Here is a 12,153-nt window from a genome sequence, read left to right as displayed (position 1 = left end):
ATCGAAGCCTCTTTGCCAAGCAGTGTTATTGCTTTGTTTGGTTATAAGCAGAAGATTTTCTTAAAAGAGTAAAACCCCATTAATAGAGTCCTTGTTTTTCTGTTTTTTTGAAAAATCTGTGACTATGTAGTTTTCATAAATGAGTGAATAGATGATCTGACCATGGCCTTTCCTTAAGTTATTGAGGCTTATCACTAACACAAGAAAGGTCATCCGTGGGAGGGTATGGACACATAGCAGCTCTCAAACGATTTTGGAATAAAGACAGGAAATGAACCAGAGTAGAGAAAACAAGTTCTGTGGCACGAGAATGACTTTTCCTCCAGCAGGACACAGTGGAGAACTGTTTGGCACAGCCGACGCCGCAGCGTGGAGGATGTGGCCCAGCACTGATGCCGTGGAGCAGCGTGGATGCGATGCAGCAGCATCAATAGCGGATCAGCATGCACGCTGTGGGTGCCGTGGAGCCGGCTGGGATGCTGCCGCTGGCCAGGTGAGGATGGTCCCCAGGGGGGCTGCTGAGGGGGCTGCCCGTGGGGGGGGTCGGAGGAGGCGCAGGCCCCAGGCGGCAGGACAGCCCTGCACGCGTCTCCTGAGAGAGCAGGGACAGCGGCGACCCTAGCGCTGCAGCGGGACTGCGCTCCCAGCCCGCGGGCCGTGCCGGGCGCGTCCTCTCCGCGCTGTGCGGTGGTGCCACCGCGGGCAGAGCCCCGGGCGGGCAGAGCCCCCCGCGCCACCGCGGGCAGAGCCCCGGGCGGGCAGAGCGCACCGCGCCGACGGGCTGAGGAGGTGGCGGCGGTGTGACAGCGCGGCAAGGAGCATGCGTGCGGGAGGGGGCGCGGGGGGGGGAGGAGGAGGAGGAGGAAGAGGAGGAGAAGGGATGGCGCGGGGAGGCGGCCGCTGTTTATTTGCAGCCGGGCGGGCTGCGGCTCAGCAGAGCGCGAGTGGCCGGCGGCGGTCCCGCTGCCCGCCCCGCACCATGCGGGCGCCGCTGCCTCCCCGCGCCGCGGCGGCGGCGGAGCCGGGGCAGCCGGCGCGGCGCCCCGCGCCATGGTGACGGGCTCGGCGCGGGGCTCCCGCAGCCGGGACCGAGCCGCGCCGGCCCCCTGCCCGTCGGCGGGCGGGCGGCGCGGCGGGGCGGCGGCGGCGGCGGTGCTGGCGGGGCTGTGCGCCCTCTGCTACGGCAACTCCCTGCGGGGCGAGTTCGTGCACGACGACGTCTGGGCCATCGTGAACAACCCCGACGTGCGGGCGGCCACCCCCGTGTCCGCCGCCTTCGCCAACGACTTCTGGGGCAAGCGCATGGCCGAGAACACCAGCCACAAGTCCTACCGGCCCCTCTGCATCCTCACCTTCAAGTGAGTGTCGGCGGGGCGGGCGGGGGTCTCCCCTCCGCACAGACCCTCTCCCGGCTCCGTGTCCGGGCGGCCGGGGGCGGCCGGCCCCGGTGGGGGTCAGGGAGAGCCCCCCGGTCCCGCGCCCTCGGCTTCGTGATTCAGCATTTCTGCCCGCGTCCTGCGGGACGGGGGGCGGGCGGGGGCTTGGCCGCCGGTGCGGTCCCGCGGCCCGGCCCGGGGCAAGTTTGCCGGAGAAAGGGAAGCGATGAGGCGACGCTCCGGAGGAGTCCGCCGCTCTCCCGGCAAGTGTCTCTCTTTGCCGGTCGTTTGGGAGCAGGTGGCGCCTCTTCCCCGGGCTGCGGGAGGGATAAAAGGGAAAACGGAGTGTTTCAAAAATCGCTTTTGGCTGGGGAAGGTGCTCGCTCGTGAGTTCCTCCTGTGCTTTATCTCGAGTACCTTTTTTCCGCAATTGAGTGATCGTGCCAGAAACTTCCCGCGTTGTGTTTTGAAACAGACCCGTAGTTATCGCTTCTTTTTGATCTTAGCGATAAGTGGAGGGGTCAGCCCCGCGGGTACCGCGCCGTTCCGTGCATCCCTCCTGGCAGCTGCCAGCCTCCCTTGTCAGTCGCGGAGTTGCAGCCTCCCTGCTTTAGATCTTCCTTCCCCGTGTACCGGGCAAAGTTGTTGAGGAGGAGTTTCGGTTTTATAGGAATAAAGGGAAGTTGAGCAGCAGTAAAGTGACAGCTACCTTCGGTAATCCTAGAAAGAAAACCTTCCCTGGCTTATCTCCCCCAGGAGAAGAATTTGTGGCAAATCAGCTCAGTTACAATCCATACAGTTTGTCATTCTTTCCATTAGCTTGTTCTCTATTTAATTTATTCTGATGGAACATTAGCGATGATGAATATTTAGCACATTTCAGCATTTAGAAATGATACATGTGTTTGCAGAGAGCGGTTCTGAAGAGCTGGTGGTGTGGCTGAGTATTGTGTAGTGCTGGGTGATCCGTAGATGCTCATTACAAACTACATCAGGTGTTGGGAATAAAGGGTATGGGCATTGGCAAGTCTGCCAGGGGGATGTGTTACCGGTTCCTGGTTCACTCTGCTGATGAACTCATTAGCACACTGGATATATAAATAGAATTTCATGAATATGTGGAAATTGAGTGTTTCTGTGAAGCGGGAGCAGTTTTGGGAAATGGAATGTCCCTTTGGCACTCCCGCAGAGCACTTGCTGCTCTTCGGTTGTAAAGGTGGACTTGGAGCCAAGAGCCATCAGTATTGGCTGTCTGGGCACAGGTTGGCATGCTCCTCACAAAGGAAAGCTGAATAGCCCAGACCCTTGTAAACTGGATTTTTTAGAACAGGTTTTGTACCTTCTCCTTGAAGAGCATTTCAGCACATTTCTGTAAAGAGCGAGGTGGGAGTAGGTAGTTGGTGGCAGAGCTGGCTGTGTGCACACAGAGTGCCTTCTCTCTCCATCGTGTGACCAACCAAACCCTTGTAGTTTGGGGATCCATGTAATTAATCCATTCCTCCAGCAGTACACCTGGGGGTAATTGGAGGCAAGAGTGAACGTGTGTGTATCACCACTGACCTCACTGCACGCAATATTAGCGCTGGAGTGCTGGACTTGGCCTCCTAGATCAGGTTGCAGGATTGAGATTGTGATGCTAATGAGCAAAAGGAACTTAAACTTTAATGAGATGGAAACTAAATGTTCTAGTTCCCATTTGTATGTATTTAAACTGGTTTTGCCTTTGCTGTTTAAAGGGGTATGTGTCAAAAAAGGATGAAGTGCTGTCTCTACCTGGTCCTTTCTGGAAGGGAAGTGACACTAATTTTGTGAACAAGATTTAATCCTCTATGCTTCTAATAACCATACAGCCAAGACACTGGGTCAAAGGCAGAGTCATTTGTTCACCACTTGTCATTGCATTTGGAATACGGAAGGAATCGTTTATCTTCCCTGGCTGCAGAGGGAGATTATATCCACTGTGTCCCAATTATCCTTTCAGTTTCCACATTCTTCCTATTTCATTGCTACCAGTAGAGTGTCAGAGGAAGATGTTGAGAATGGGGTGGAGTGAATCCTCAGTGAAACCCAGCGCTTCCAAAGAAGCCTCGGGCAGCTTTTGCCAAGCAGCGCTGAACCTGTGGCTGAGCCGTGCTCTGCCTGCCTGAGGCATCCACCCCTGCCTTGCCCAGCAGGAGGTTGCTGCTTGCTCTCTGTCTTCCTGCAGAAGGAAAAAAAGGATTTGCCCTGATTCTTGTCAAAAGCTTAGCAGAAACTGATAGGTAACAGAATGGAAATGAAATGTTGCTAATACTTTTGTTAGAATTTACTCCACCCGCTTAAGATACTCAAGAAAATTGTGTGATGTGTGCAGGAAGGAGGGAAGAGAGGACCAAAGTATTCTGGTCCTATCTTTATTGTTTGAGATTTGCTTGTTTTATTTAATTTATCTTCTTGTTGTTGGTCAAATCCAAGGCATTTCAATAGCAGCATGAATCTTTCTATCAGCCTAGTGGCTCTACTTCTCTTGCATGAAACTTTCATCTGTAAAGGCTTGTTTTGCATCTTGCTGTGTTAAGATTAAAGAATCTGGGAGATCTCCAAACTGCCTGTACAGAACAGATGTGAAGGGTGGGCTGAAATTTGTATCTACAGATCCATCAATCTACTGAAACTTTATCTCAGTCTATTTTCTGCCTTTTGTGGCTGTGAAAGTAAGAGGCAGGACTCAAAATGCCCTGTGGACTTCTCATTAGGCTGAACATATCCTACATATAAGCTACATATTCCTGAAATGATCTCAATTAAAAAAATTTATCACCCATCTGTCAGAAAAGTCTGAAGCAGACATTGCTGAAATTGTGTAACAGTAGTTCAGTGTCCCTGATGAATTGGAAATCATAAGTGACAGTCCTCATTCCCATACACTAATGCTCTGGAGCCAAACAGTGAAAAGAGCTCAAGTACTTGACATTATTCACACTGGATCTGACAGTATGAATGATCAGAGGAAAAAAAGAGTGGCCCACTGGAACCATTAAGCAAAACTTGAAATATTCACAGAATTGCTGCACTGTTTTGTGCGGGTTAACATCAGAAGGGGGGGAAAAAGCTTCCATATGGACTGTTGAATTAAATAGTGTCTGTTTTGTGTCTTTGAACTTCTCTTACCTTTTCTCTTGACTTCCATAAAATGCTGAATGAGCTGGTTCAGAAGCATTCCTATTACACATGGTTAACTGTTAGGTGACAGGTCTAGCAGAACTCTTCATCTTCACAGAAGTTGAGATGGTAGGCAGTTGTTTTGCTTAGTCCTTCAGAAAAACTTACTTCATTCTCTCTTCTCCAGCTGCTATCACTTTGACTTAGTTACCTGCAGGTGTTTTCTTCTCTAAGAAGCGATTCAATATACTTCTTTCTAAAGAGGCAACTTCTTGGGCTCAGAACATACTATCTTTTGGTGTCTTCCCTGTAAAATGTTAAGATGAAAAGTAGAAAAAAAAAAAAAGGAGAAAAAAGAGAACTGCCAGTTCTGTAATTCAATCAGGAATTATATTTAAACTGGGTGCTTTCTGTCTTACACCTTGCCTCCACTAACAGAAGTTCACTGAATCATTTATTCCCTCAGTAGCACTTCAGTTACTCCTTGTTTCCAGTGGTTTTGCAGAAATGTTTCTCAGCTGCTGAAGCAGAAGGTGCAATCCTCAATGCTGTCTCCCTTCCTCTTTCTGTCTGCCAAATCCCTATTTAGATAGATTCTCCAACCCAGAAACACAGGTGATGAAGATTTGGGGGTAGTCAGCAGCACAGTGAAGGTACACAGTGATAGAAAATGGTGAGAATGAAGCCTTTCAAATCCCCTGTATGCCAAGATGTAAAGACATTTAATCAGGTGTGAGCCTCCTGGTTTGCAGGTGGCTGAGAAGTGAAGGCCCTGTGTGCTCAGCCTTGGTGGTGGTGCCAAGGCAGATGCTGGTGAGGGGATGCCTCAAGGAACAGCCCACCAGAGACAGACGAAAAAGGTGGTGACACATCTAGGACATGTGTCTGTGACAAAGACTTGGGAGGATGGCATGGCAGGGAAGCACAGCAGATACCTGGTCTTCCTCAAAGGAGCTGGGAGTGACTGTTCACTGGGAATGTGCCCGGCTCTCTGGGGAGGGTGTCAGAGTGTCCACTCCACTCCTTGGAGGAGAGGAGCTGGAGGGGGAGTAAGCTGCAAAAGGGAATTTGAAAAGAGAAGAAAAGACCCAGTTTGTGCAGAGAACCATCCTACTAGTGCTCTAGCTGGGGGGAAGAAAAAAAAAAAGAGGAAAAAGATAAATTAAAAAGTCTGGGCTGTGCTCAGGTGCTGACTGCAGAATGGGTATCCTTCCAGGTCTGCCCACCAAGGCTGCTGGCCAGTGATGGCTTGGGTATGTACCTGCCTGGGAAGTAAATAGGGCCCTTCAGCAGAGGCTCAGTATTCTGGGTTGGCATTGAGAGCCTCATGTGAGGCTCCAGTGGCTTTGGATCAAAGCCTTAAGTGAATGTGAGCTTGGGTTAGAGGTAAATACATAGCCAAAGAGAGAACTGATTCTATAACTCACTGTCAGCCTTCTGATCTATCTGGTTGTTTACAGCTGATCCTTCTGTTTTTTCAGCTGTATCAGTGGCATAAGTTTCAAGGACGGGGAGCTTAAGAGAACCAGAACAACCTGGGGAAGGAAAAAGGACCTTACATTTTCTTTGTTATTGATTTAATGCTATATTACAGCTTGACAGTACAGGGTAATATAGTGGAGCTATAATGTGTCAGGTTAAATACACAGTGCACAAGTGTTTTCTTCACTCTGAACATCACAATGTTTAAGATTGTGTCAGTATTTCTCTTGTACAGCTTAGTCTACTATTTCTACTCATGCTGTGGCAGTCACTCTCCGCACTGCTACTGTGATACCTGCCAGGAAATTGATGTAGTGCTGGTGTAGCCACACTGGATGAGGTGGGCTTGGTGAAGAAAAGCAGATACTTTTGTAAAACTGCTTGTCTTATAGCTGGAATATACAGACACATCTCTAAGCACATAAGCATTTCTTTTGACCCAGAGCAGAATGCCTTGCTGTGATTTTTGGTGTCTTCCAAAGCTTGGTACCTCAAAGCTTAGGTTTTCCCCCCAATTTCAGGTGCACAGAAAGTCTCCCTCACAAATGTAATTTCTGTAGCAGGTGTCTGATGTTTGTGGATGTAAGTTTGGGCTGTGTTTCTCTGGGGTTGCTTGCACTCCCTGGAAGGAGGACAGGGCTCCTGTGGAGGGTGAGGGGAGGCTCCCTGCCCAGGGATGGGGGGTGCAGACCTGGCTGGGGTCCGTGCTGTCATGCTGCTTGCAGCCAAGCCCAGTAGGAGAGGTATGTACAAAGCATGTAGGAGTCTGCCTTCACATTTTGTCAGTCCTGAATAAAATTTGCCTGTCTCTTGAATTTAAAGCCTTTTATGAGAGAAAGAGCTCTCTAATTCTCCTGAATGACTTGGCTGAGGTGGATGCAGTCACGCTTATCTTTGCTGCTTGCTTCAGTGGTGTCTTGTCTCTATTTAACACCTACCAATTCCTGGAGATTTTCTCTCATTGGGCATTCTGTTCCTCTTGCACCTGTGTCACCATTAATTTTCTTTGCCCTTCTTTTACCTAAAAGTCTCAGCTTTCGACCAGCCTTTTTGCCCACAGGAGCATCCTTGTCAATACTCTTTAGAGTCCATGAAAATAAAGTACTCTGCCTGCTGCTGGTTACCTAAAGGCATTTCTCTGCATTTCCTTGCTCTGTTTCTGACTGCTTTCCTGGGCTTTCTCTTTATTGTCTCACAGCCTTAAAGAAAGAAAGAAAGGGAAAAGAAAATAGTGTGTTCTCTTTTCACTCACTATACCTTTTTTCTTTGCTTCTTTGTAAGTTAGAATGGCATTTCCTTCATGGTCTTCAACTTATTTCAAACTTACTTCATATTTGGTGAAGAACTGTTAGATCCAGTTTGAAATACTGTCTTTAGGACGAATAACTTTATACTAGATTTTGGTTTCTGTTACTTTCTCTTCTTGAGGAGTGACTGTCCTAGCTTGGTTTTTGTTCATCCATCCCTTTTTCTCTCCCCACTTTGATGGATGGCTGCTGAAGATTTTCATGAGATGTTCATTTCCTCAGTTCTTGCTGAGATGCTACTTAAGAATATTTTTTAAGACAAACTGCATTTTGTTCACTATCTAGATAAAATGACACCTGGTTTGTAATTTTGTTGCTTGCCATCATCATCTGGATTTTCTTCTTCTCTAGTTTACCAAGGCCCCTTGTGGGGGTAATCCTAAAGCTGTGTGAGTGGTGCCCTTGTTACTTGCCACAGGAATGATCACCAAACCGCACTTGCTGTGGTTTTACCAGAAAATTCTGCCCTGGCACATTTGCCACCTTCAAGGTACTGCTTCTTCCCAGTCTAATTGTGATTTCTTTTTTCTTTCCTTGCCCCTGCTGGGAGGCAATAACCTGCTCTGAATGCCTGCACTTAACTCTTGGAAGTGATGACTCCTGTGCTCTGAGGCAAAGGCTGTGGGTGGGAATTGATACAGCCTCTGTCTTGTCACTCGTCCCATTACAGCAAATCAGGGACCAAGCCTTTTAAGCCTTATTGTCCATTTAATTCTCAGGCATTGCACTGTACTGTGGGAAGATTATCAGCACAAATCAGCACCAAGTGCTCTTGCACTTCGTGGTGGAAACTGGCCATTGCAGGAACACCAGTGCAAAGGGGTTTATTTTGTTTACTGCTACAGGTTTTTCATTAATCTTTGAGCTGTTTCCACATAGAGCCTTAGCCATTATTGCCACTGATGCAGCTGCACCTCTTTTGGAGTGCAAATGCTCATTTTCCTGGCACGAAGTCCATGCATCTGTGGAGTTTATAAGGAGATTCCACCATGCACTGAAAGCGGGTGTTACTTTGCATAAACTTTGCCATATTTAACACACAATTTGAACAGGAAAAGATCATCACAGGAAACTTAATCCATCCTTACGTATTAAATTAATTTATATAAATCTGCATGTGAGCCTTCCTTATAAAAACTGTGGGGGTTTTATGAGGTATGGTATGCTGTGAGACTTTCCATTAAGTGTTACTTGCTATAACAAATTACCATTATTATCCTGTGCATTTCTGTTTCATAACATGTTGTGTTTCATTGTTAGTCTTCTGAAAATAATAAAACAGATTAAACTAAACAAGAGCTACCCAGGGATAATAACAAAGTCTATAAAAAGAGAAACTCTCCAATTACGGTATGCAGTATTATTAAATCATAAGAGGCCTTAAAAAAGGTTGAATGAATCTTCATGTGTACAAGTGGATGAAAAGCACTATATTAGAGCTGGGTGGAGGTGTTGGTGATTATATACCGTAAATAACTGGGTGTATATGGAATTTGTCTGTGAGCCTGTGCTCTTGCAGCACAGACCCCTCTGATTCTGAGTCTGTGAGGATGAAGCCACAGAGTCCCACTTCATTTCCAGGACCTCTCTGTGGGGAATTGCTTACCCAGAACTGATGTGTCCCTGACAGCTTCTCTGCAGGACATCTGATGGTACTGATGGAGGTTATAGGAATGACTTGCTTTCTTCTGGAGAGCTGCTGTACAGCCACTATTCAGTGAACCTTCAACAGAAGGCTGCTGCCTGTGGAAGTCTTTCTTTCTGAGAGTGAAGCTGTGTAATTCCTTTTCTGAGAGTGGATGGTGGAGGAATGGTAGAAAACTGCTGCACGTGGCCAAGCAAGCTATACTCTTCCACTGTTCCTGGAAAACATCTATCAGCCTTAACAAAATCAAGGGATTTCTTATTTTGGTGTACCTCCTGCATGGGTGTGTATTTTGGGCAGTGCTCTGCCTTGGATGTGACGTGCTGAGCCACACAGGCTGCAACACTTGGGCACAAAAACAGTGCTGAGTCTTGGCTTGAATACATGTTTCAGTGCAGCCTGTCTGCCCTGGTGGGACATGTGATCAGTGCTGAGATTTCTGTACTCAGTTTTTTGTTTTGGTGGTGGCAGGGTTGATGCAGGTCAGCTCTATTAGAAGATACCTGTCAATGTCACCTGGTATTGAGAGACTGCACTTTGGTGCTCTTCTCCTTTCCCTGGGTCTTCTGAGGCCCTTTGCATTTGAACTGCCCTTTGCCATTTTGCAGGAGGTTTGGCAGAATCTTTGCTTCCAGGGACTCTTCCAGCAGAGATGTTAAAGCAGTAAAAACCCTTCTCCAAGTGTGTAGTCAGTGGCTCCTCTGAGGAATGACCTCCAGTCTGAGATGGTTGTGTCTCCTCTCTTGAGGGTCTCTATTCCTAGCAGTTATCACTTGCTGTGTTCAGCCCCAGATCTTTAGGATGCTGTTTGCAAGCACATCTCTGTTTTGAGGAGCAGCCTGTTCATACAGCCCAGAGCACCTCCTCTCCTCACTGTGTGCTCTACCAAGGCCACAAGATGTGGAAATAACACTTAATGGAAAGTCTCACAGCATCCCATACCTCATAAAACCCCCACAGTTTTTATAAGGAAGGTTCACATGCAGATTTATATAAATTAATTTAATACATAAGGATGGATTAAGTTTCCTGTGATGATCTTTTCCTGTTCAAATTGTGTGTTAAATATGGCAAAGTTTATGCAAAGTGATACCCGCTTTCAGTGCATGGTGGAATCTCTGTATAAGATGTGTCTTACAAGTTATGCTGTAGCTCAGGCAGAGGTTATGATCTTCATACAGAAATGGCTACATGATACGATTTTCCCCATTTGTGGAGCAGTATAAGTATGGAAATACATGGAAAACACCACCCTTACCTCCCTCCAGTGTAGTGCAATTTTTGTTTGCCTGAATTTCTGTTTATGAACATTATGTTGGAGAAAGACCACTTCTTCCCTAATTTTGAGATTCATATCTCTGTTTTACTTCCTTAGTTTGCTGAACCATCTATTGTGTGTAATTGCTGCATGCTGCTGCCAGTAAACAAGACTGACTCTCTCTGTTAGGGTATTAAAGATTAAGAGGAGAGAAGTAATTTTTTATTTACCCATCCCCTTCTTGGCTCCCTTGCCCAGAAGTTCCTCCACAGTTCCCTTGCAGTGGAGCAAATTTGGCATTCCATAGCAGGCTGCCTTTTTTCCCCCATGGCTGTGTGAGCTGGGCAGCTTTGCAGAGTTCTTGTGACTTGGATTAGAGCTGTTTGAAGACCCAGATTTTTGACATACAATAAATTTAACCACTGCTAACATTTCAACATCGTTCTGCTGGGATTGTTTCAGGATGAAAGAATGTTTCCTTCATTGCCATGTGGCCTAATTTCTTATGACAAAGAGCTTTAGCAGCAAAAAGCACTGGTGTGAATTTAGCACCTGCACACGCTCATGTTTAGTGTTCATGGACCACCAAAGATGGTATTTAAAACACACCTGCAGTCTGATTTTGCTGTTTAGTGAAAGAGTTACCTGAAAAACATGGTATTATGTTTGTATTTTGTTCTGCTGTTCTTTATTTATTTAAAGAACACACAGGGGAACAGCCAGGCTGCGAGGCTGATGCTTTTACAGAGCTGTTCTCAATAATTTACATCAGGTAACTCCCAGCTTACAAGCCTCACTGACTTGATGCTCACCCTAAGAAGGGGTGTCAAGGACTCACCCCACCTTTGGGATAGGAAGATCCCTTACCTGTAAAGTTCTGCCTCTCCTGCCAGCAGACCTGTTTTGCAGGATGGGAAGTGATCTGATATGATCTGTGGAGACTGATGATGGATTTTTCAAGAGTATTGCCAGATGTCATGAGTTTAGTGATTGGTTCTCACAACTTGGCCAACTAAATGAGAATTTCTTCCCTTTTGGTGCATGAGTTCATATCACCTGATATCCTGAGCACTTGTCCTCACCTGCCTGCATCTGCCTTCTCCAGAAATCAGGTTCCCAGATCACACTTTGGCATTTGAGGGGGACCAGTGGACGCTGCTTCAGCTGATACACAGCCAGAAATTAATTATTTGTATAAAGAATGTCTCCTGTAGAGGGTCCCTGTCATTGTGCACATCTGCAGGTGTCTTGGAGTGAACTGTGGCTCCTTTAGGGGCAGGGTGGCCCCGTGCTGCCCCTTGTTCCCCTCAGCCCTGTGCTGAAAACATGATTCTGGCCTGGGGGTTCCTGCTGCTGCAGTGTATTTGCAGCTGAAGCTCTGGCTGGGTGTGTGTTACTGCCATTTGTTGTGGTTTGTCATTCAGTGCTGGTAGAAATAAGGGAAAGTGATGGATGTTGCTGCCCTGAAGTGGCTTGCAGGAGAAATGGGATAAAAAAAGAAAAACCTCCAAACTCTTTGTGTATTCTTGAATCACACAGACTGATGTCTTGTCAAAATGTAACTGCATCAACCCATACTTCAAAGGGAAAGGTCAAGTCATGCCAAAATCTCACTTTTTCACAAACTCTCTGGGTTTCATCTGTTGCCTCCACAAACTCTCCAGTAGGAGCACAGCAGGAATGCACAAGTAAGACTCCTGGTCTGGTAAAATTGGATTGGCCTGGAAAATTGAACCCAGGACACCTAGCACTTCCTTGCTTATGAATAAGAAATGTAGAGAGTTATTTATTAAAAAAAGAAAAAAAAGAAAAAAGGTTGTCTGGCTCTCACAGACCTCTTCACACCTCCTCTGTCTCACAAAAACACCTAAGGTGTTTTTTTACAGTAGCAACAGCTCAGTGGCCTTGCTGTCACATCATGCTTGTCATGGGAGACCCAGAGTC

General features: G+C 47.1%; 1 protein-coding gene across 1 annotated transcript in view; it reads left to right on the top strand.

Moving 5' to 3' along the window:
• Positions 1 to 1,050: 1,050 nt before the first annotated feature.
• TMTC1 (transmembrane O-mannosyltransferase targeting cadherins 1) overlaps positions 1,051 to 12,153 on the top strand; it is a 140,273-nt gene continuing 129,170 nt past the window's right edge. The window contains exon 1 of the mRNA XM_059845880.1: positions 1,051 to 1,358. Within this exon, the coding sequence (XP_059701863.1) occupies positions 1,051 to 1,358 (308 nt within the window). The remainder of the gene's footprint in view (positions 1,359 to 12,153) is intronic.

Source organism: Haemorhous mexicanus, chromosome 5 (assembly GCF_027477595.1).
Source record: "Haemorhous mexicanus isolate bHaeMex1 chromosome 5, bHaeMex1.pri, whole genome shotgun sequence".
Taxonomy (NCBI): Eukaryota; Metazoa; Chordata; class Aves; order Passeriformes; family Fringillidae; genus Haemorhous; species Haemorhous mexicanus.
The sequence above is the reverse complement of the archived record's forward strand: the minus strand, read 5'-3'. Positions and strand labels throughout refer to the sequence as shown.